The following is a 24,876-nucleotide window of genomic DNA, read 5'->3' on the forward strand; positions in this document are numbered from 1 at the left end:
AAAATGAATGTGTATTTTGTCTCACAACCCATTCTGCTGCTCCTACAAGAAATATCTCGTGATTGGAGTGTTCAGTCGAATATGAGCATTTCTGAAAATAAATGATACGGGATGTGTTTGCACGGGCACAGAAAGTATCATTTCCCCAACATTCCTAAAGGACACACGACTTATGCTAATTTGGGTCCATATACATTAATTAGCATCTTGCTCCTTAAGCACTAACAGTTTGGAGATTTCAATTATTTATCCGAAGGCACTGTTTCCAAAAATTCTGTGAAAGAGAATTATACTTTCCACTGTCCTCTTAAACAGAGTGAGCGTCTTGACCTTGGTACGGTGTCATTGTTACAAAGCCAGTTATTATTACACTGTGCTGTGAGATAACGTTGCTATGGATTGCTGAAATGTAGATGGCCACTTCATTTCTGTGCTTTGAGAAGTTAATTTGTCCACTTTTCACAGCGTCTGCTCTCCTTAAGAATTGTCACTTGGTAGTGCTGTCGGGACAGCTGCCTTTGACCCCAGGGCGAGCAACCAAGGGACCAGGCTGGAAGGAACCGTGGTAAGGAGAACACAGATAAGGCTGGCCGGGGCGCCGGGGCTCTGGTGAATGGAATCCGTGGCATCGATACAGAATACCCACAGTCCTTTGGGAAGGCCACTGGCTGTACAACTGAATGAGTGTCTGGGACCGGCGTTTAATTGGTGTGTGACCCTGGGGCAGTGTAAGCAAGCTGTTCAGTCCTTCAGCAATATGCCTCGGGAAATGCCTATCCAGGGCCATGACCACAGGGGTCCCCTGCTGCTTCCCGAAAGAGCTGGTAGCGTGTCACGTGGAGTCTGGAGTCCCGCATTAGCATCTAGCACTGTAACCACAGGGCCTGGTGGCCCCGAGCAAGTGGGCAAACTTCCCGGACTCTCCCCCTTCCCTGGCCTCCACTCTAGTCCTGGTCCCCATGGAATTTCCCCTGGACGAGGTTACACTCTGGGCCTCTGTTCTGCTCTCCACATAGCCGTGGGTGGTCATCCCTACAAAATCTCAGATATGATCGCATTCGCCCCTGCTTAAAACCTTTCAGTTGTCCCCCTTTTGCTTTTTAAGGACAGAGATCCTTCACACGGCCCAGCAGGCCCTGCAAAGCGGGCCTCTGCCCACTCTCCACGCTCACCTCACACGATTCGCTCCAGCTTTCTCTGCGTTCCGGCCACACCTACGTGTTCAAGTGTAACAAGCTCCTGTTGCCAGGGTCTGTGTGCACGCAGACCCCTCTAGAACTTTCTTTGCTGCATACCACCCCTGACCCCTAGCCTTCTCTCAGCTCTTCGGGGGTTGGCAAATCAGCCCACAGGCTAGATCCGGTCCATTGCCTGTTTTGGGAAGTAAAGTTTTATTAGAACACAGCTAACTACTAATGATTGCTTTCATCTACAAGGGTAAAGTTGCGAAGTCTAAATATATGTTTTTTAAATGTCTATTTATTAATTTTGAGAGACAGCGTGAGTGGGGAAGGGGCAGAGAGAGAGAATCCCAAGCAGGCCCCACGCTGTCAGCTCAAAGCCCTGGCGCAGGGCTTGAGCCCCTGAACTGTGGGCTGAAATCAAGAGTTGGACACTCAACCGACTGAGCCACCCAGGCGCCCACAAAGTCTAACTATTTGCTATCTGGACCCTTGTAGACGTTTTCCAAACCCAGACCTAGTTCCTAACAGTTAATCCTTCAGGCCTCAGTTTGAGAGTCACTCCCCACCCCCCACCCCCCAGGAAGCCTTTCCTTTTTCTCCCAAAGTCAAACTTGTCCCCAAACCATATTCTCTTTCCTTTCAGAACATTTTGGCTAGGCTGTAATTGTGCACTTAGCCACGAGACCATCGCTCACTGCTTGTCTTCTTTTGCTCCACCATCAAGGGAGAGCCCTCTGCTGTCACCTGAGGAGGGTGGTCCTGCCCGGAGCAGCCACACCTGCCTCTCCCTCACAGCCCTCTCCCTCCCGCCTAGAATCACTCCGGGCTGTCATTTTGCCCATTTGCTCTGTCCCAAGTAGATAAAATAGGGATTCGCTGTGAAAGCCCTGAGGGATTTCCTCACATCCCTGCTTGTGTCTGTGCGTGTGCCCTCTGCAACATTTAACACTTGATGGACATTTAGATGATTGTTCTTTGCACTTAGCGCTGTCGGGATCCAGCTTCTACAGAAGCTGACATAACTCCAAGGCCAGGTGAGTCCTTTTGCTCCACAGTCAGAGTTTGCAAATACTTATCGATCACCCTTGCGTGCTGGGCACTCAGCCACTGGTTGGCTTCCATAAATTTCCCAAATTCTGCATAACAGCCCTGTTATTCTTCCCACCTGAGAGATGTAGACACTTCAGACGACAATAATAATGCTTAATACAGGCACTTCATACAAGTTATTATTGGGTGAATGAGCAAATTAGTGACAGAAGAAAAGAAACCGAGACTCAGAGACGTCAGGCAACTTGCTGTGGGTTCCAGTTATCAGAAGGTTAAACTGGGATTTGAGCCCATGTTCTATTTACTACTCTACTGTCTGGTCAAGTTGGGGCAAGTGTAGGCCATCTTGACCTTAAGACCTGGGTCTTCCCACATACCTCTCTGATCACTCTAAACTAGTTCGTTGGTGAATACAACCCTGAAGAAAGTCTGCTACAGACCCCACAAAAGTGATCCTGGTCAAGGTGCAGGGTGCTTGCTTAGGGACTTGACACAAGGGAATGCAGGGTTCGAGCGGGGGGCGGGGGGAAGGATGTCCCAGAAGATCCACATTTTCTATCCTAGTCTGTCATGCCTAAGCTGTGTGGTCTTGGGCAAGTCACTTAACCTCCCTAAATCTTTTTCATCTGTAAAATGGAAATAAATGAACCCACTTGTCCATATGGCACAGCATGATTTGATAATCAACTGAGATAGTGTTATGATGGCTTTTGATGGGCCATGAATGTGAGATAACGGTAGTACAGTCTGGTGGCAACGCAGCTGACCAGAAGTTGGGAGATTTGACTTCAAGTTTCATCCTGCCCTTGCCATGTGGCTTGGGAAGTCCATTTTGCTACCGATAAGATGAGGGTAATCTTCCTTCCCTTCTCTACTTACTGGGATGATCTGAGGCGATCACATGTGTGCCAAAAGCTTAAAGTCCTATTCACACGGAAGCTCTTTTCATTCCAGATCCTTGTTCTCTGGGACCATCCAAAATTGGAAAAACCATAACCACAGACTCATTTTTTTTTTAAGCTCAGGTTCATGGTTCAAAATCGAAATGCTCATTAGGAAGGATGCATATAATAATATATATTGGCATCTCGTTGAGTGCACAGAACTGTGTGACATATAGGCTGGAAAAATGACAGTCAGGTGTGAGACACTATGGCTAGAGACCCCAGGAATGAATTGAGACGGGCTTACAGATTCAGAGTCTCCACAGTAGAGGTCTGTACCTCGTTTGATTGAAGGCCAGTTAAAAGGCTTGTAATGTAAGCCGCTACAGTAAACGCCCCGGGCATGAAGGAATTAAATGTTTACTGAGTTTAAATCCAATATCTCCAACCATAAAAGTTTAGTTTCAGTGGGAGGTGGGAGACTGGGTCAGAACTAAGGACCCAGTTGATTGCCTGAGGGGTGATTTGGGGAACGAAGGGTGTTGCTGATGTCGGCCAAAGACCCCATTCCCTTAGCCAAAATATTCTTTCAATACAAAATATGTGTTTCCATGCAGAATGCTGTGAAAATTCAGGATCAAAGGACCACAATAGCAAATGCCAAAGGTAAGAGATCAGAAACAAGCCCGGAGGAAACTGGGAAGACAGTGGTATATCAAAGGAATTTCACAGGTAATTTCTATGAAGCCACGACTCAGTTGGTCTAAAGCAGTGTTTTGTTCAATTGTGGCTGCCCCCCATTAGTGGGCTATGAAATCAATTTGGTGGGGTCAAGACCTGAACCTTAAAAGTGAAATATATCTCCGGACTATATCAGAGCACAACGCGCGTGACGGGGCAACCATTGTTCCATAAGCTTTTGTTTCGATTATGCGCAGCCATGCTGTTAACGTGCATCTTGGATCGCAACCTACATGCAGTTCGTGCTCCGAAAGTAGGAAAAAGTATTGGATACCTTGCCTGTTCACTATCATCAGCCCCTAGCAGAGTCCCTGGAACAAAGCTGATGCTCAATAAATACTTTTTTGACCTCAATAAACTCCTAGTCATAGTCACTTATAAAGACTAACTATAGGAAAATCATACAAGCTATTGCTTTTGAACCTTTATTTACCGCATGCCAGATACTGGACTAAATGCTTTATATTCATTAACTTAATCTTCCCCACCACATGACTAGGGTGGATGCTTCTATCATCCCGTTTTACAGACTAGAAAACTGAGGCTCAGGCTCGGGAAGATTAGGTTTCTCGCCTAAAGTTCCACAGTTAGGACAGAGTCAGACCCGGGCAGGTCCACGGGACTACACTGTCCCCAACATATTAATTCTCCTGGGCTGTGGATGTGTAGTTAAACAGGGGACATCTGAATTGCTATTCTTTATCCACTGGTATTTGCCGTAAGGTTCCTGACAGTCTGCATCCCTGAAGTCAGCCTTTGCTTTTCCCTCTCTTTGATTCCAACCTAGAAGAGGATATTTAAATAAAACTCGAGGAATGGAAGCTTCAGAATTCCAGCCTCCCAACCTGGCTGTGCCATCAACCGGCTCTGGTCTCAGAGGCCCGCACCAGACTACCCGCTCTGGGAGGCCCTTGTTTGGGCTGGTCACACTCCCCTTTACTTGGGGATGCCCCCCACCCCCAACTCAGTCAAGTCCCCATCATAAAGACTCACGCAGAGTGCCCCGAACCTCTCCTTTGCAGCATGCATCACACTTGTAATCACACAATTATTTTAGGTATTATTTGTTTCAAGCCCATCTCCCCTACTAGACAATACACTCTATGAATGATGAGGCCCTGTCTCGTTCCCTGTCATATCCCTAATGCCTAGCATGGAATCAGGGCTTAGTAAGTAGTTGGTGATTGCATTAATAAATTCTTCTTCGTAGTTCTAGCTCCCAGGACAGTGCTTGGCCCATAATGTATAACGGGTGCTCAATAAAGATCTGATTAATTGCATTATGAAATTCCTTTGGGAAAGTCACTTCTTTTTTAGCCTATAAAAGAAAGATATTGTCTAGTCCTATCCAGCTCTAACCTGAATTCCTAAAAATGCTGGGTATATTTTATGACGTGGTATAGTGTTTCTCAGTGCCTTGGGGGCAAAGCCAGGGAGAGAGAGCCCCGAGAGGGACAACACAGAGGCCTTGGGCAGGTGACTGGAAGCTCGGCTACCCAGGCACGTAGAAGAAGCACCATGAAGGTGGCCATCAAGAAAAGGGTGTGAGTGGGGCGCCTGGGTGGCACAGTCGGTTAAGCGTCCGACTTCAGCCAGGTCACGATCTCGCGCTCCGTGAGTTCGAGCCCCGCGTCGGGCTCTGGGCTGATGGCTCAGAGCCTGGAGCCTGTTTCCGATTCTGTGTCTCCCTCTCTCTCTGCCCCTCCCCCATTCATGCTCTGTCTCTCTCTGTCCCAAAAATAAATAAATGTTGAAAAAAAAAAATTTAAAAAAAAAAAAAAAAAAGAAAAGGGTGTGAGGAAGGGCCCTTTCCCTCCTGCCATGAAGTAGCTCTCTCTGAGCCCCGTGGCGGATGCCTGGCATTTCTCCATTAGAGCTTGGTCTTGGGGCTAAGACCCTGTGTTTGGTTAACATGAAAATAAATTGGAAGCGTTAGCATTTCTCCCTTGTGGATACCATTTACGAAGGGATGGCTGGTTTGATGCGAGGGAAGAAAGTAGTCTTCTACTCAGACCACACCTGAAAAACTGCATACTGTTGTTCCAGGCACCCTCTTTAAGTGGAGCTTAAGTGGAGCACCTTCTTTAAGGGGAACACACTACTGAGTGTTTCCCAAGGAAACTGAGCAGGCAGGTAAAGATATTAAAATCGCATTATATAAGGAAAAAGGAAAGGCAGACATGGGAAGGATACATGTGTGGACCCAGGAAACAGAAATAAGGACAAAAGGAAGAGGCTGCAGAAAGAAGTAATTCTGCCCCATAGATAGAAAATCTTTCTAACAAGAGCTTTCTACTTTCTATAGGCAGTGAGTTCCGCGACACTGGGGGCATTCAAGCACACACTCTATTTCAGGAAAACACATTTGCAAGAATCCCAACATCTGATGAGAGTATTGGTCTAGAAGACCTTTATGATTCCTTTTTGGCCCCAGGATTGTAAGATCTAGATTCTACTTCCTATATCAAGGGAACCAGAAGAAAGGCCAGGGCATCAAGGAGCAGATGAGGCCCTCTGGCATGATAACAAGAGAGGAGGGGTCTGGGGTGGTGAATACAGAGAGAAAAGGCCACCCGTAGGACAAGTTCACACATTCCTGGTCTTCTCTCCTGGCTGTATCTGATCACAGTCGATTCTCATCATTTGCACTGAATGACATTCACTTAAGTTGCCACAAACACTGAACTAGGGAATACGGATTCACTGCTCCTAGGGAGATGCGGGATTAGGTTCCTAGGAGCCTCTGTTTACAACACTTTCATCAACCAGACCACACATAGCCTCGCTTTATGCGTGTTTCTGCTTACCACCACCTTATTGAATATATACTGTCAGTTCATTAATATTAAACAACAGACTATAACTCACGCCTGAATGATGCTTTCTGGAAACCTGTATTTTGTCTGTAAGGCACATCACATCTTTCTTGAGCTTAGCTCCACGAGACAGCATGTCTGCACTAAGCTGGGGGGTCATTTGCAACAGCAAAGTGACCAGGAAAAAACACACTGGTGTGAAAGACATGACACTAAGTAGGCCATAAGAAAGGCCACGTGTTTACCATACCAGGGCTGAAACAAGAAGGCAGACACTGCCTGTTTGACCTCAGCTGGGAACGTGCCTGTCGGCTGACTCACATTTTTCACTGTTCTTTGCACGTTTTTTTTTTTTTTTAAATGTTTGTTTATTTTTGAGAGACAGAGTGAGCAGGGGAGGGGCAGGGAGAGGGAGTCACAGAATCGGAAGCAGGCTCCAGGCTCTGAGCTGTCAGCACGGAGCCCGATGCAGGGCTCGAACTCACAGACCGCGAGATCATGACCTGAGCAAAAGTGGGACTCTTGACCGACTGAGCCACCCAGGCGCCCCCTCACTGTTCTTTGCCCGTCTGAGGAAGCACCATGAGCCCAGACTCTGGGATAAGGTAAATTTTAGGAAGTGGACAGGTTTGCAGAAATGGAATCCACCAATAATGAGGATCGGATGCACTCTGTGTGTGCTCAAACGTTGGGCTTTTGCCAAGATGTGCCCAGACCTCCATCCCGAATCCCGAACCTTTGGGATGCGAAGTGGCGTTTGCCCCGGCCCTCACCACTTCCGCCCAACAGAACGGACCCACAGCGGCCATTTTCAGGGACTCTAGCGACAGATAAATACCATCCAGGACAGAAGGGGAGCTCAGTGCACAGCAGCTCGGACTAAAAACGCCACCCTCCAAAGATGCGCTCGGGGACTTACTAGGCTCTCTGACCAGCTCAGGACTTCAGAAGTTAAATTTCCCTACTCAGGGCAGTGACAGTGCCCAGACTGCCTTTCATTTTTGTGGTTTTGTTTCTCTTTGTTGGACAGAAGTGCTTTGGGAGTTGAATAATTTTCTTTATCAGGCCCTCCTTTTCCCTTGTGTGGTCAAACATCTCACAGACTCTCTTCCAAACGTCTGGGGGGGATGACCAAACTGGTCTGGCTCAGACTGGCACGGGGTGGGTGCATGGCAGAGCCTGTAAATATGAAGGCCCAGCCGCACATCCCTCTCTCACCTCCCAGAAGGTGGAAGGTATTGCAAATTAGCTGCCAAGGAGAGAATTTATCAGGGAGCTCAGGAATGCTTGAGATTTTTCATCTTCCAAGGAAATTACTGCCAATGAACATGCCACAGTCAGGGCAAGGAGAGAGCCTGGCTTCATTTGTTAAACTCACCAGGTGGAGAAGTGTCTTGGGAGACCAGTTGTACTAATAACACACAACTCTGGGCTCTGAGCGGCAGATGCCAATTGAGCTAATGGTTCTAATGAAGTGTCTGCGCTTGAAGGAGGCTGGTTGTTCCCTGTCCTTCAAGACCTGGTAAAATGCTCAGCTCTCAGGGAAAGGCTGAGAATGGCCCATCGCTGCCCCGGGAGGGATGTGGGCCCACAGGGTGGTGGCTGGGCCTCGCTGTACTCCGGGCAGATGGGGAGTTTCTAGCGTGGGCTCTTATCTAAGCAGTGTGGTGTTAGAGAGGCCCTAGACGGTCCAGATTTCCCCCAGGGAATGGAGCCTTGACTTCCGGCTCTTGTCTTCGCCCCTCCCAGAGCCACTGCAAAGTGGTGGTACATGGGACGCTGTCACATTAAGGAGCAGAGGAAGGACAGAGGTCAGGGATGGAGAAGAAGAGAAGGGGGAGAGGAAGGCAGTGAGGAGCCTACCCTGAAGGAGGAAGGGAGGGCTGGACGGCAGAGCTTACTTCCCTCCAGCACGGGCCGGCCTTCGCAGCATGCTTGCAAGCTCTGGACTTGCAGCGGGAGTGATGAGGGCACATGGCTCAGCCCTGCTTTGCCCTTCTCTCTGCCATGAACCAGCCGACAAGCAAGGGTCCGGGAATGCCGCGTTCCAAGATCCAGAGACCTATCTACACAGACATCTTCATGAGAGATGACAGGACTCAATTTTGCACCGCAAAGGAGAATCCCCCAAACACATCTATAAACAGCATCTCATTTTGTTCTCACAGTAATTCTATAAAGCCCGCCAAGCAGATATTATTACGACCATCAAGCCTATTTTACTGGGGGAGCCGCTGAGGAACAGAACTCTGGGGACCGTGAGAGCCGGGGCCCCTGCACCCGGCTCCCCCTCACCTCCCTGGGTTTTCCTTCCCCACCCCCTGCCTTCATGCCCCACACCTCTGGTCTGTGGCGTGCCCATCTCGCATCAGAGCGGATGACGCGGGCTGCTTCATGAGACCAAATTAGCAGTCAGCCTCTTCCAGCTCTCCCAGGCATGAGCTGGCTGAAGAGGCGCAGAAAAGAGTCACTCTGTACTGGCAAACTTCCCCGGGCTGGGCTCAGGCGGGACGCGTGATGGGGCACAGTACAAGAAATATATTTAAACCGCGGCACTTTGAAGCCCCGCTCGTCTGCCCAAACGTGGCCCCCCGTTTGAAAATTTAAGTAGCTCTAATTTGTTTGCCGGCTGATGTGTGAATAAGCTTCTGCAGTCAGTGAATTTCCCATCAAAGCTGATAAGCAGGAAGTGCCAGGGCTCTGGGAGAAAGAACCAGATGTATGTGGGCCAGGGAGACAGGGGGAAGAGAGGGCCCTTCAGGTCACGGCCTTCCAAAGCCAGCTCATCTGCCCCTTGGCTGTCATCTGGGGGTGGCCGGGAAAGCCAGATGCCCTCACAGGAGGAGGTACTGAAGAGCCCTTTAATTAACTAGAGAGGTGCCGCTCTGGGGGCATCGAATGAAATGAGAAAGGACACATGGATGGTGATTTGCAGGCCTTTTCATGTCACGGCTTCGAATTCCAGCTGTCCGCGGGGAGGCTTGTCATATGAACTCTGAACAGACTGGGGAACAGTAGCTTTAGAGAGCTCTCGTGACCGCATCCTAGGTCCCCAGGGCTCTGGTGTCCCTACGGGATGGGAGGGCTCCTCAGAGCCGAACGGCACATCCCGAATGTTCCCCACACAGTCCCCGGACCCTGGCACACACCAGACCCCCGGTCGCTGGCTCATCCCTTTCTCCAGGCCTGTGCTGAGAGCCCCACTTTCGGCAGGGGAGGGCCGGGTCTGCCCTGAAGGGGTGCCCAGCCCTGGCGGGTGACCGAGAACACCACAGGAGAGGCAGAGCGTCTGGGGGGCGTGGCACCAGCGGGGGCTCAAGGTGAGCCAGGCCCAGGGTGTGACCGCCTCGCTGGGGAGTGGCCACTTCGCTCTGAGAGCCAACGGGGCCACTGAGGGGTCTGAAGCCCCGGGCGACACACAGGCCCATCCACATTCTCCGGCGGGAAAGCTGGACCAGATGGCCTTTCGGGTCTCCGCCAGCTCTAAGAATTTATGATGTTCTAGGAGACGTCGGCTATTTCAAACCTCACGCCAATTCCCTTCTCCTGACTCCTTAACTAAAAGGAAGCCGTAAGTGACTTCTGAGTAACCTTCAAAGCAGGCCCCCCTCTCTCCCCGAGACAGGCCGCCTCAGAATTTCCTCATCAAAGGCAACGTCGCTGGCTCGCAGGGAACGGCCCGCCGAGTGGCCTCCCCAGCCGGCCCACTCTTTTCAGGTCTGTCCCCCAGCCGGGGAGCTGGCACACGAGGCCGCTGATTTCCAGCAATCAAACCCCCGCTCCAGCGCTCTGAGCCAGGTTCCGCACAGGCAGCTTCAAAGGATCTGCATATTTATGGTAAACTCCTTCCCCAGACTGAAAATGTATTAGACGGTAGCAGGCATGACACTCTCCGAGCAGCGTCTCCCCCTGGCGACCTGTCTGAGCCGTGATGGCTGCTCTCGTTAGCGCAGATGGGACCAGGGCTGTCACCGAGGCTCGTGAGGCAGGGGCCGGGGGAAAGGGCACAGATGTGGGGCAGCGCCTCCCGCATGGACAGGAGACCCCCCACCCCCCCATCCCGGCCCTCACTCTTCTCCCAGGGCTACAATGGTAGCGTAGGCTCTCATCTGACACGGTATTTTTAGGGGTTTCTGGTGGTCCTGGTTTGTTTGCTTATGAAGTGGGGAGCGGGTCTGGAGGTGGGGACGGGGTGGGGGGGATGCCACCAGCAGGTCTGTTAAAACTGCCATCGAAGCAGCGGAAGATATTTCCCGCGTCCCCGGCCATGATAAGAAATGTGGCTGGCTGCCTTTACACGACTCAGGGGTGCCATCAAAACAAGCCACAAACACTGGACCATCCCAGACGTCCCCGCCAAAGGGGCAGGCGTGCCTGTGTGTGGGCCTGCAGGGAAGGCAGCAGGAGAGGAAAGTCAAGAGAGGCGGCCTGTCCTCCTAGCAAGCGGTGGGACCTGTAGGGACTCAGGAAGCTGGGGCTGGATAGCCTGAAGCTTCTGGAGGACACGGGACCCCTGAGTTCTTGGTTTGCAAGGGTGACTCACAAAAGCCATCTGGCCCATCCTCCTGCCTTGTTGGAACTACACGCAAGTCATTCCAGAGAACCAGCCCCTCAAAAAGCTGAGTTTATATCAGCTTTGGAAAACGAAACATGGCCATCAGTTCCCAAGGCTTTTTACTCGCCCACTCTTGGCCAGATCTGCAAATCTCTCCATCTCCATAGGAACAGACTTAAGTAGATAAGTGGTCCAAGGAAAGGGTGGCTCAGGGATGGTTTCTATGAAAAGTTCATGTGAAAATAACCCCGGGTATTTTGGGGGGAGGGGGGCACGTGGAACAATGAATTGACCCCAAGGTCCCGATTTCTAAGTGAACCAAAAATTCCAAGGCTAATTCCGGGAAGGAAGCTAATGCAGGGAATGGAAAGTTAGTGTTTGTGAGGGTGGTGCTCTCAGCTCTGTGCCATTTGGCCCCATCTGGAGTGTGGTCCTCAATTGGGGCCTCGTGTTTTAAGAGAGACCCAAACAAACCCAGAAGCGTCAGTGGCACCAGATTTGGAAGCCACGTTGCATTGGGAACGGTTATGGGCCACTGTTTGCCGAAGGAAAGAAATCAGAGAGGCCTCTACAGTAATTATTGACCACAATTTCTGCCTTTCCCCAAAGACCATGAGCCCTTGAAGAAACCATGACTCCTTTATCTTGCATTCCCAGCCCTTGACACAGAGTAGGTGCTCAAACAGTGTTAATGCTAAATTTTAGGAAGCAGAGAATGAATGAAGAGAAATCGAACTATCTTCAAATATATGAAGAGTTGGTAGAAAGAAAGAAAGAAAGAAAGAAAGAGAGAGGGAGAAAGAGAAAGTGAGCCATTCCAGCTGCTTCTGAGGGCAGAATGAAGAGGCAGACTTTGATCTAGTACCTGGAAGACTTGGGAATGTGTCCCTGGGGAGGTAGTGAGTCCCCCAGCCCAGGACAGACTCAAGGAGAAGCTAGGTGGCTACTTCTCTCGGGGTCTCCACAGAAAACATTCTTGCTTTGGGATGGGACATTAGACTAGAAGCCTTGGAGGTCTCCCCCAACACATTCTGGGGCCAAGCTGCAACGTAGAAAGATGTGGACGTTGAAGATAGCTAGACCTGGCCTCAGTTAAGCCTGGAACGCACTAGCTGTGCGGATGTGGACACATGACTTTATCTCTCTCTGTCTCAGTTTCTTCACCTGCAAGACAGAGAGCAGCCTTCAGGTACGGCTGATACAAGATGAGAAATCTTAAACATCTCTGTACACCACCCAGTATGGGGTGCCATGAAGGAGACACCCAATAATACCGTGAGCTAATACTGTCATACGTCAGTAGGGCCAGCTTGCTACCCAACCGTAGGCAAGCAGAAGACAGTGCCAAGCAAATCTAGTGTCAATCATCCTTGGGTTTAACGAGGACAAACGTCCAGGGGCCAAATCATCCACATCCCACAGAGGAAGAAAATGGAGGTACTCCTCTGGTGATAATCCAGTCTAACAGGAAAAGTGAGATCTGCATCTTTGGCTAGGGAGGTCCGGCCCCCATGTCTTAGGCCTCCCTCTCCCAAAGGCTTAATTAGAGCCTGTTAAGTCACTTCCGATCCTTAGATGAAAGGTGTGCTCATCTTATTACAGCCCTCCCAAAGTCACTTGGGGGCTGCTCAGAATCTCTGATCGTTAGACTAAGTTAAATGAAGGAAATCAAGGGCCCGCTAATGCTGTACTTCTATTTTCCCCTTGTCTCTTTCAAATCTGATTTATCCTGAATGAAGTAGGGAGATTATACTATTCCAATGCCATCCAGGGCATCTTCTGGGAAATGAGAAGGGAGACTATGGGATGGAGAAGGGAGATCTCACGTCGGCAGAACTGGAGGATGGGCTTAGGGAACCTAGAAGCAATTGCATTGACCTCTATGGCCATAAATAAGCAATATGGAGCTGGTCCAGGTTCAGAAATGTCACTTATAGGATACTCTGGGGAACATTCCCCCCCCCCCCCGACAGAATTCCAAGATGGAAAACACTCTCTAAACAGAATCAAAATAGTAATTTTTTTAAATGGTAAAAAAAATAACCCTGGATTCTGAAAGACTATTTTTAAAATGGTAATAATCCCTTAATCAGCCACCAGCAGGGAATATGGCATTTGGTTCAGACATTTTACCAATTACAACCCACTGGGTCCCTGTGTGGTGCTTTCTAAATAATCAAAACCAGCTCTTAATAGTCACTCGCCCAGACAGGAAGAGAAAGAACGAAACCAAAGCCCGATGAGAAGACACCATTACTGAAGAAAGCCCAGCCCAGCAGGTCACTGGGAGCAGGTGGCAGACAAGCCACAGGCCTGGGTACAGTGTTTTGATTTGGGGACTTAGGGATTGATTCCAGGGAAGTGACGGAAAGCCAGGAACATGGGCTTTGGAGCTGGACAGGCCTGAGCGTGAATTTCAGCTCTGCCCGAAATGCTTGCTAATAGTGGGCTTTGGTCAAGTTCCTGGTCTTTCCTGAGCCTCAGTTTCCTCATTTGTGAAGTGGGAGTTTATCTGCCTTCAAGGGCTGTCCGCCAGGTCAGAAGTGATCTGTGCAAAGTGTCTGCGTGATGTCTGGTCCTCCACGACAGGTCCTCAAGAGATGTTAATTCCCTTGTTCCTGGTCACTCTCCCTTCCTCTGCCAGCACCACCTTGGATGGCATTGGAAGAATATTAGAGCAGAGATACTGACATTCCTCCCACCCTGGAAAAGAAACCCAATTACTCATCACTCCCCAAACCACTTCTTCATCCTATAATAATCAGGGGAAGGACACCTATCAAGAGGCAAAGATTCAGCTGGTGATTGAGATGGGACCTGGGGACCAGAACTGCAAAGCTGCCTCCATGCCCATGATACAGTATTCACTGATATTCACAGAACCTGAGCTAGACAGGAAAGCAGCAGGACAGTCACTAGATCTGTTGAAGAAAAATGGGTAATAAAAGAGGATTATCACAATCCACTTAATAAATCCAGTCTAGAGTTGTGTCCCTGGAGAAAAAGGAACCCTGTTGCACTGCTGGTGGGAACGCAAACTGGTCCAGCCACTCGGGAAGACAGTGTGGAGGTTCCTCAAAAAAGTTAAAAAGAGAATTACCCTGTGCTCCAACAATCGTACTACTGGGTATTCACCCAAAGAATACAAAAACACGAATTCAAAGGGATACATGCACCCCAATGTTTATTGCAGCATCATTTACAATAGGCAAGACATGGAAGCAGCCCAAGTGTCCGTCGACTGATGAATGGATAAAGGTGTAAGATATATACATATATAATGGAATATTACTCAGCCATAAAAAAGAATGAAATTGGGCCGCCTGGGTGACTTAGTCGGTTGAACATCCAACTCTTGATTTCGGCTCAGGTCATGATCCCAGGGGCGTGGGATCGAGCCCTGTGTTGGGCTCTGCGCTGAGCATGGAACCTGCTTAAGATTCTCTCTCTCTCTCTCTCTCTTTCTCTCTCTCTCTCTCTCTCTCTCTCTCCCTCTTCCCCCGCGTATACTCTCTCTCTCTCAAAATAAAATAAATCTTAAAAAAAAAAAGAATGAAATCTTGTCATTTGCAATAACAGGATGGATCTAGAGAGTATAATGCTAAGTGAAATAAGTCAGTCAGAGAAAGACAAATACCAAATGATTTCACATATGATGTGGAATTTAAGAAACAAAATAAATGGGAGCAAAGGGAAAAAGAGAGAGAAAGACAAATCAAGAAACAGACACTCAACTACAGGGAGCAAACTGATGGTTACCAGAGGAAGAGGGTTAAATAGGTGATGGGGATTAAGGAGGGCACTTGTGATGAGCACCGGGTGATGTATGGAAGGGTTGAGTCACTATATTGTACCCCTGAAACGAATATAACACTTTATGTTAAACAACTGGAATTAATATAAAAACTTAAAAACTTAGCAGAGCCGAAGGTCAAAAATACCATCTTCCTTGACGGTCACACTGGCTCAGAAAGATGGGGATGGGACGTGGGGAGGTCGAGAGGAAATTCTATGCACAGAGAACACTATTTGTCAAAACACAGCCTGTGGCCCACCTGCACTGTAATCCTCTATCTGGGCGCTATCAAGAATATGCGGATTCCTGAAAGGCACTCAGTTTTGTTGACTCAGAATTTATAGCTGTGGGGCTTGGGAATGCACAATTGTAGCAAACACCGTTGGTCACTCCTGTGCACATCTAGGTTGGAGATGCCCTATCTACACCGACAGCATGTGCCGCCGAAGAAGGACCAGTAGCTGCTGGTTGGGATGTCCCAGAGCAGAACCCTTTACTGGGCTGGGCTGGGCTAGGACCTCGGGGCCGGGGGCTGGTGATGCTGTTTCTTAATGACCCAGGCAGTCCTGCAGCCTGGCAGCTGGGAAAAGCCAGGCTGAGTGGCAGCTGCTAGAGAAGCAGAGTTAAGAAGAGGTCCTTTGAGCCTAATCAGCTGTCATTCAAGCAGCGGGTGGGATCAGGGTCACCAGCCAACTGCCACCGCAGGTGTTGCTTGGGTGATGGAAGGGGGCTCTTTCCGGGGGGCAGAAAGCAGGCCTGAGGTCTAACGGGGAGTTTTTCAGAGCCTAGAATTGGGCTTTCTATGGAGTAAGTCTGGGGCGTGGCATGAACGTTATGTTCTTCTAACTACTGCTTCCCCACCATGATTATCTCCACACACTCCATTTCCTTATGCTATTTAATTTTTCTTTCTATAGCACTTATCACTACTGATGCTATATTATTCATGTATTTACTTGCCTAGTGTTTGTCCCATACTACGATATAGGCCCCACAAAAGCAGACACTTTGCCCATTTTTTAAAACCTGTGCTTAGAAAAAAGTCTGGAACATCGTAGGCACTCAACAGGTATTTATTGAAAAAATGAATGAGCGTTCTTCACTTCACATCCCTGAGCACAGTGGGGGCTCACGGAAGAGTCGACCTAGCAATTTCCCTCCAGGCTGGAGGCTTCATTTGTTCAGGGAATTATGAGCTCAAGGGCAAGATCTGAGCTTAATAACCCCAAACTGCACTTATTTTGGCCCTGTGTCACCAGACTGTGAGCTCTTTCTCAGTTTGGGGACTGTGCCTTCTGCAGCCTGGTTCCCTCTGTGCCCAGCACAGTGCCTGACACATAGCATATACTCATTTATTGGTTAGCCAAATGCGATGACCATTTGGTAATATTCTATCCCAGAGTTTCTGGCTATCTACCTAAACCTGGACTCTTTTATCTTGTTTTCCAAGAAGGGTGACCTTGCCTTGTGGCCTAGCATAATCGTTGTCCTTCTGGAAGGCACTGCATTCAATGTCATGAGAAGGGCTGAACTGCAGCCTCTCAGACATGGGGACAGGATGGTGGGACACAGATGTGGCAGGGACTTCACAGCGTAGCCTAGGGTTTCATTGGGACCACCTTGGGTGCTCAATGACCATATCAGTTCCTGGGTCCTAATCAAGGCTTACCCAATCAGACCTTTATAGGGTGGAGTCTAAAAATCTGTATTTTTAACAAATTACCCAGGTGATTTTGATGCATGATTTGTCTGTCATAATGGCTAAGAACTTCAGCGTCAGAGTCAGAGATCTCTGGGTTCCAAACTAACTGCCATTACCAACCATTCAAGACCAGGTCAGTCCATCTCCTTGAGCCTGGGTTTCTTCACTTATAAAATGGGGATTAATAAAAGTACCTATCACAAACTACCAGCTAAGATGAACAAACCCTAATGAGGATGAGACAAATAACCTGAATAGTCCTATAACCATTAAAGAAATTGAATTTGTAATTTATGAGTCCCCGAAAAAGAAATCCCCAGGCCCAGATGGCTTCCCTGGAGTCTTTTACCAGACATTTAGACAAGAATTAACAGCATTTATATACAACTTTTTCCAGAAAACAGAAGAGAAAGGAAAACTTCCCTCTTCATTTTGTGAAGCCAGTATTACCCTGTTACCTACACCACACAAAGCGGGTAAAAACAAAGCAAAAAACCCCCTATGCTCACGGTAGGCCAGTATCACTCAGAAGTTAGATGCTAAATCCTCAACAAAATATTAGCAAACCAAATCCAGCAATGTCTAAAAATTATACACTATGTCCAAGTGGGATTTATTCCAGGTGTGTGAGGTTGGTTAAACATTTGAAAGTCAATTAATATAATCCACCATATGATCCAGCTAAAGAAGAAAAAAAATATGATTATATCTGTTGACCCAGACAAAGCACTTGACAAAATTCAACACCCATTCATGGTAAAAATTCTCGAGAAGTTAGGAAAGGGAACACCCCCAACTTGATAAAGAACATCTACAAATCACCTACAGCGAGCAGTGTGTTTTTAAGTTTCGTGGTGAAAGGCTGAATGCATTCCCCCTAAGGTCGGAAACAACTTAACGGTATTAACGTTGAAGTTCTAGCCACTGAATAAGGCAAGAAAAGGGAATCCATGGCATCCAGATTGGAAAGGAAGAAATAAGATCATCTCTATGCGCAGGTGACAGAATACAAATCCAAATCCAAATACAAAGAAACTGAAAGTACTTAGTTTGTAAGGTTAAATGAGAAAATACCTATGGCACACCTAGCATGGTGTATGGCCTGTGGGAAGAACTTAAGAAATGAAAGCTGCTATGTGATGACGGTGACGATGGAGGAGAAGGAGCGAAAGAGAAAGAGAAAAAGAAGGGAAGAGGAGGCGGGAGAGGAGGAGGAGGAGGAATTGGAAGAAGAATCTTCATGATCTCCCGGAAAGGTGAGACCCTTCAGAGGCCCTGTTCAGCTACTCTGACAGCCGGATGTTCTCCAGTACGTCTGCTTCCTGCTCTAATCAGTGCATCATTTCCTATTTCTCTGGCTTTTCGAAGGTTGGAGAAGGGCTAGCCTAAGAATAGAGGGTTGATTATCCGGGCGATGGAGAGGCTGGGAGACCTTCAGAGGCACCTGGAATGGCTGTCAGAATCCCTGTTTCCTCTGGTGCGAGAGGACGGGAGAAAGGGAGGACGAGCTGATGGAAGAGAATGCGGAAAGGAGTGGGGAGTTGGAAGGGGCCTCGGAGGCCGGAGACGTCCTGGGCAGACGGGAGAAGACAGGTAGCAGATGGGAGAGGAGGGCTGTGACCAGCATCAGCCGGGCGTGGGTCAGTCTGGAAAGAGCTGGCGGAAGAGGACCGGCCATCCACTCCGATGCTGAAGGGATCCAGTCGGTTCCTTCCCCGCAAGCTCTGGAGCCTGACACTACTCCAGGGTTAGGGCGAAATTCAGGGAGTAGAGGAACCCAAAATAGCGGGCCAGGCCTGGGAATTCCTTCCTTATGTGATTTCCTCTCACCCCCCCACCCCACCCGCCGTCCCCTACAGAGCATGACTGACTGCTCCCTCTAGCTATTCTGCTAGAACAGCAGTCCCTGACTCACGCCAGCGGATGCGGTGGCGGGAAGCGGGGAGGCCTGTGCATGCCAGCATCTGTGCCCAGGATGCGGCCTGTAGCTCCTGGGGACAAGGGAGAGCAGGGGCCATCCTGATGACAGGGGAGAGATGGGAAGGCTGGGGACACGGAAAGGAACAACGAGGAAAGACGTGCCACCGTGGCGGCAGACCAGGACTTACCTGCCGAAAACCATTCCTGGTGAACTGTAAGATTTTCAAGGCATAGTTGGACCTCTGGCCTTTGCTGTTGAATTCGATGTGGCCGGTGAGACCTTCCAATTCTACCTGTCCAAGAGAGAGTGAGTTACAGCACCAAACAGGCCCCGTGTGCCACTTGGCTCCAAGCATTCCACCCGTGTGCTGTTCAGGATGCCCAAGAGAAATGAGGCCATCAAGGTCCATTCTCCCGCCTGTCTCTCAGCCACAGGAGCTGGTGACTACAAATGCGATGTCTCTGGAACCAATTCAGACTTGGTTGGGGCTGGAGGAGGAGAAAGACGCCCCACACCCAGGGACCTCGCAGCTGCCGTATAAACCAACACAATGCCGAGACGGGAGCCTGAACTCAGATCCTCCCGTGTCCCTCCTCCAGGCTGTTGGCTGCTAGTAGGATCTGTCCTCTTTGGAGGACGCCCACCTTCAGGCCTGCAAGAAGTCAGGGAGACCTGACTCTCAATGCAAAACGCAAGCTACGGTGCACCAGGCTTCTCTGCCGGGAGAGGTCTTCTTCGTGGGCTAGAGATCCATTTCCATCCCGCTAGAGGACACGTGGCCAGCACAGCACCAAGCCCGGCCCCCTGGGTGGGACTTCCGGGGTCAGAGGACAAATGTGATCCGCGGTGCATCGAACGGGGTCACCGCATATGGCTGTCGTATCTGGGACTGTGATGTACGGTGGAGGCCCGGAGGAGCAGGGCCTCGAACAGGGGATCCCCCCCCACGCCCTGCAGGGCCCCGGCCGCCCCTCACCATGCGCAGGTAGTTCATGAGGCTCGTGCCGTGCTGCCAGATCTGGGCCGAGCCGCAGGACAGGGGCTTCACGCCAATCTCCTGGCTCCGGTTCAGCTCCTGCACCGCAGTCACCACAGCATAGACGGCGTCAAACAGCAGGGCCGAGGAGAGCTGGGAGAGGGCAGACAGTGGGCCGGAGGGGCAGAGAGAGAGGAAGGGATGGGTGTAAAGGGGGAGGGGAAGGGAAGGGAAGGGAAGGGAAAGGAGGAAGAAAAGAGGAGAGGAAGACAAGGGAAAAGAGAAACAGAAGAAATAAGGGCACTTCTTTGTCGCCCTTGGCTCACCTCCTGTGTCTGGACCCGCTCTGCTCTTCACCTACGAGTCCAGGTGCTTGCCGAAGGCAGACAGGGGTGGCAAAGGCTTCTCTGGGATTAGATTATCAAGCTATCCCTTTGGACCCCAAACGATTTCAAGGCTATCCCTTTCTCTCTCCGCTCCAGGGGTGTAGCAACTTCCATTGCTCTCAGAATCCCCAAGAAGGGGATGGAGCTGCCTACCTCAGGACAGGGAAGGAACCGGGACACTACGTTCGGATATGCCCGTGCCACAACACTCAGCGGAAGGTCCCTGACCCCTAGAAGACCCCACGATATTCTTTCTTCCTGGAGAAACCATCCTACCCTCAGTCTACTTTGTGCTACTCCGTGTAACGGGTACGGTTGAAGCACAAGGTTGAGTTCAAAGCCCGAAGATGAGTAGGACCCTATTCTTGTGACAGATTACAGCAGGATGGAGGAGGCATGTGGGGAGGTGGGACCCAAATAAGAGTAATGTGAAACTGAGTGAGGGGGCGCACAAAGGTCTGTGGGGTCCATAGAGGAGGATCCCGTGGGGTGATGAAGAAAATGTTTCTCGGAGGACACGGCGTTGGAACTGAGCGCTGAAAGATTTTGGTAGGGCTGTCATTGGATCTGGGAGGGGGAGCGGCTGGGAAAGGGAGAAAGGCACTCCAGAAAATGGAGAGGTGGAGAGTGTGGTGTGCACTTGGGTGGGGGGTGGGGGGGTGGAGAGGTGGGAGGGGAAGAAGCAATAAACCAGAAATGCAGACAGGGGTCGCGCTGCAGAGGGAATTAGAGCCGGAGGAAGAAGCTAGTGCAGTCTGTTCATATTATCATCTCCCTATTAAATTGCAAGCTCTTCGGGCAGGACCAACCGAGGTCATAGCTCTGTATCCCTCACAGCATCTAGCACCAGGACTTGGTATGTGGTAGGACCCCCCAAGACATGTTTCTTGAACTGAATGAAGCTTGGGAGTGAAATCTGCCCACAAGACTCAGCCAGAGCACTACTCGATGAGTTCACTTGGATGTCCGCAGCTTTGGGGAGGTGCAGAAAAACAGAAGATGCCCGTCCTTGAGGGGTGGGCCCTCTCAGGAGGCAATGACACCACGCTGTGCACACAGTGTCCCTGACAAGAATAACCTACGGGGAGTAAATGATGATAGCGTCAAACCATACAGGAGCCCTGAGGGGAGGCCCCGGGGGGAGCAGTGAGATTGGGGTCCGGAAGCCCACACACCATCCGATTACCAAGCAAGCCCCTCCACTGAAGAGCGACACTGCCATGGGCAATTCAATACTGTGCCCTTGGACGGTCCCCTGCTGTGACTTCTTACAGCCTCCTCCTACCTGGCCAGGCCCTGGGAGAGACACCCCTCCGAGGGGGGGGGTGCAGGGAGGCCACCTTGGGACCGCTGGGATCTTTTTCAAGCTCTCAAGACAGAGTGTAAGCATCTTGAGGCCGGAGGTACAAGAGAAAGAGCTTGAAAGCGGGAAGACTAAACCCAGAGTCTGGATCCCAGCCCTCACGCAGGTGCTGAGCGATCCCAAACACGCTGTGGAACCTTGGAGAGAACAACGGTTTCTGTAAACGACTGGCAGCATCCTGCCTCACAGATCCGCAAGGTGCTCTGCAAACTGCAAAGGTCAGGTGCCACCGTTCCTGAGGGCGGGGGCCGCGCACCCCCAGGTGCGAGCAGGTGTCAGCTGAGGAAGCAGGTGCTGGCTGAACTAAGGCTATGGGGAGTAGCAAGAACGGGGAGCTGCGAGGCAGGAAACAGGCTGGGAAGAACGACTTATTCCCTTTGCACTTCTGCTACCTGCCTGTGACGGCAGCTGGGGAGGCTGACTCGGGATAATCTTTCTAAAAGGCAATTAACAGGGGAGAACAGCCCAATAGAGTTTCTCTGCCCTGATCCAAGCTCACTTGTACTGTAAAACTGCCTCGCGCGTGTATTCATTCCTCCCCCCCCCCCGCTCCTTCTTTTCCTTCTTCCCACATTTATTCAGCTCCTACCATCTGGCAGCACTGTAGACCTCAACATCTCCCATTCTCCTCTGAGACATCCACACAGGCAGCAGCCCCGGGTCCCCGGTGTCTGCACTGGGCCTTCTTCCCTCTCAGTGCCATCTTTTCTGTCCCCTGGTCCCAAAGCACCCTGTGGCCAGGACCAATAGAATCCTCTGCAGTCCTGGTGACTAGCCACCTCCCCCGAGTCCCTCCCACCGGTCACCTTCCGCTCTCTCCCCTCTAGCGGCTGCCCTTCCCCTCTGCAGCTCAGCTCCTTCTTCATTGATTCGAGGGTCACCTGCTGGCACTTGAGGCTTCGCAGCAAGCCTACGACTGTCCTTGTCCTTTGCACATAATTCATTTTCCCCTGCGCACATGTGGCTCCTTTATTAATGGACCTCTCACATTTCCTTGCCAAGAGGACATATGGAAATGATCAATGCCACAGACGCTCCCCTTCCAGCTTAGACAAACGTTGACCCGAGGTGAGGGGGGGTTGGCTACTCCTACTGACATTGGCCCCTAGACCCTTCTGTTTGGCTAAATGGTACGGTAGGCTAATTTCTGTCCCGCCTTCTCCTTTGTCTCCCAGCTAATCTCTCCGTCCGCAAAATCTCAAAATCTCAGCCTGTTTAGGTTGGAAAGGATCCTAGAAATCAAATAGTCCAACTCTCTCCTTTTACCGATGACAAAACCGAGGCTCAAAGAAATCATCTCCTGCCCAAAGTCACCAAGCAAGGCAGTGGCAGGACCAGGACCAGATGCCCGGGACCCTCTCCTCAGTCTGGTTTTTCCTCCTGTGTCTGCAGCATGGTCTTTCCACCCTGCTCCCTGCCACCACCCCCCCCCCCCCCACCCCCCGGTCTCCTCTTGAGAAGCTGGTGCTGAATCCTCACTCTGTCAGATTTATTCTTGTGCCCGGCCTCACGGGACTATATGGGCAATCTTCTAGATGTGGTCACCTTCTCAACAGCAGACAGGAGAGACTCTTGGGCCAGAGAGTCAGCAGGGAAGGAGAGTGGGCAGGCCTCTCTCTTGTCCTGGGTTCGGCCATCACCCACTGCGCCTCCTGTTCTGATGGGTTGTTTGTTTTCACGCTAGCCTCTCCATTAAGAGCCATCTGGAAATGCTGTTGGGACAGGACTTATAAGCAGGACAGAGGGGCAGTGGAGGGTTACTATCAGTTGCTTAGATAGCGCCCTTCTCCCCTTTTTCCTATCAGAACCCCCATTTTGTCGCGGGACGCTCCATCCCCCAAGCAGCCATGTGCTTCAGGCGTGGCTGACCCAGCCCCAGCCCTCCAGTGATGCTGAATGGTCCAAGAGTCATCCTATCCCCCTACCAATAAGTGATTCAGGACCGGAAATATGGCCCAATTCTGTCCAAGGAGACATGAACTGAGGCCCAGAGCAAGAGGTCCCTCCTCAGAAGAGCTTCCTGTCTCTGACAGAGGCAGCCCTTCTTCCTCCACTGGGCATCACTGTGTTGGGACGTGATGCCTGGGCCGATAGCAGCCGGCCTAGCTCCAGCCTGAGGATGGAATTGACACCAAGGGGAACGGAAGGAAACCCGATTCCAAACACATCAGTCCCGAGTCTCGACTCTCGACTTGCTGTGACTTGAGGTGACACATTTCCTTTCTCTGCGTAAGGCAATTTAATACAGGATTCTCCCTGCTGGAAGCTGGATGTACTTTAACCAGTACCGAGGCCACAGGGACACCCTTCCTCCCAGGACACAGCTGCCCCAGGCCCCCCAGAGAGGCTGGGCCGCACCCCTCCAGAGGCCCTTCTTCTCAGGAGGCGGCATGCTGGTCCCCGAGAGACCCCAGTCCCCACAGACCGGCAGACGCAGCTCACCACGCCATTTCTCACACCCTCCCACCAGGCCCCACGCTCCCTCCTGCCACATGCTTGCTGTTGTTCCCACTCGTCTGGGATGCGGTTTTCTTGGCTGATGTCCTCTTATTAGCAAATGATCCGGATGCCGGGAGACTGGCGCGTGGCTGTTTGCCGTGTTCCTTGACGTCTCCGGGGCCTTCAAGATTCTTCCAGGGCTTCTAGTAATGACACCCCAGAGGGGGATGCTGGGGGCAGGGGCCGGTGGAAGGGTCAGCCTCAAGGCTCCTGTCTCCTCTCCATCTGCATACTTCCTTCAGAGAGGCGACACGGTGACAGTCCCCAGTGCGCTCGGGGCTTCACGGTCCTCTCCGCGGCTCAGCCTGGGCCGATCTGAGCTGAAGACCTCCCAAGCCCCGAACACCATCCCTCCAGATTCCCGTCTCCTCAGGGCGCTCCATACAGAACCAGACCGCCCCTCTCTCGCAGGCTCCTGGCAGCCCGCCCTGGTCTCTCACCTGGATCTTCCAGCGGCTGCTCTGAGCCCCGGCCGCCCATCCTGAACTCCTCCTGCTCATCTGCCCCCAGATGCCAATCTCCTCCACTCAGCCCATTTCACCTCCGGCGCGACAGCCTGTAATGTCTGCCTCGTCAACTGTCCCATCGCGCCGCAGATCTCCATCCCCAAGCAGCTCGCTGCTTTTCCGCTTGATTCCTCCCTCTGCTATTATTTACTAATTTAGCTCTGGCAAGCATTTGGGACTGCGGTTGGGGGACAAGCGGCTCTGGTACCAAAACAGCACTCTGTCCAATGCTCCACTCTGAGGCCCCAGTCCCCTCTGTCTTCGCTCCTTCTCTCTTCCACCCCATTCACCACCCTTCCCTCCACCGCCCGGCCTCTTCCTGTGGCTTCCGTGCCCCATCCGTGAGCGTGTCTCTCTTGTCTTGTCTCGGCTCTTCCCTGTCCCTGTGTCTTCTAAATATTAAATCCCCCAAACGGCTCAATCCTTGTTTAAAATCCTCTCCTCTTTCTTGGCACCAAAATGGTGCTTGGCGAGGGGAACTCTCGATTCTCTTGCTT

The 24,876-nt window shown here is 50.9% G+C and overlaps 1 protein-coding gene across 5 annotated transcripts in view; it reads right to left on the reverse strand.

The window, feature by feature from the left end:
- GRIK4 (glutamate ionotropic receptor kainate type subunit 4) overlaps positions 1–24,876 on the reverse strand; it is a 431,577-nt gene that overhangs the window by 88,104 nt on the left and 318,597 nt on the right. For 4 of the 5 annotated variants that reach the window (XM_086678846.1, XM_086678847.1, XM_086678844.1 and 1 more), the window contains 2 exons: positions 19,626–19,778; positions 18,837–18,941 (listed from right to left, as the gene is read on the reverse strand). In XM_086678846.1, the coding sequence (XP_086534972.1) occupies positions 18,837–18,941; positions 19,626–19,778 (258 nt within the window). The remainder of the gene's footprint in view (positions 1–18,836; positions 18,942–19,625; positions 19,779–24,876) is intronic. The other variant, XM_086678845.1, reaches the window with a different exon arrangement.

This window comes from Puma concolor, chromosome D1, assembly GCF_028749965.1.
Source record: "Puma concolor isolate L17-30 chromosome D1, mPumCon1.1.hap2, whole genome shotgun sequence".
In the NCBI taxonomy this organism is placed as follows: Eukaryota; Metazoa; Chordata; class Mammalia; order Carnivora; family Felidae; genus Puma; species Puma concolor.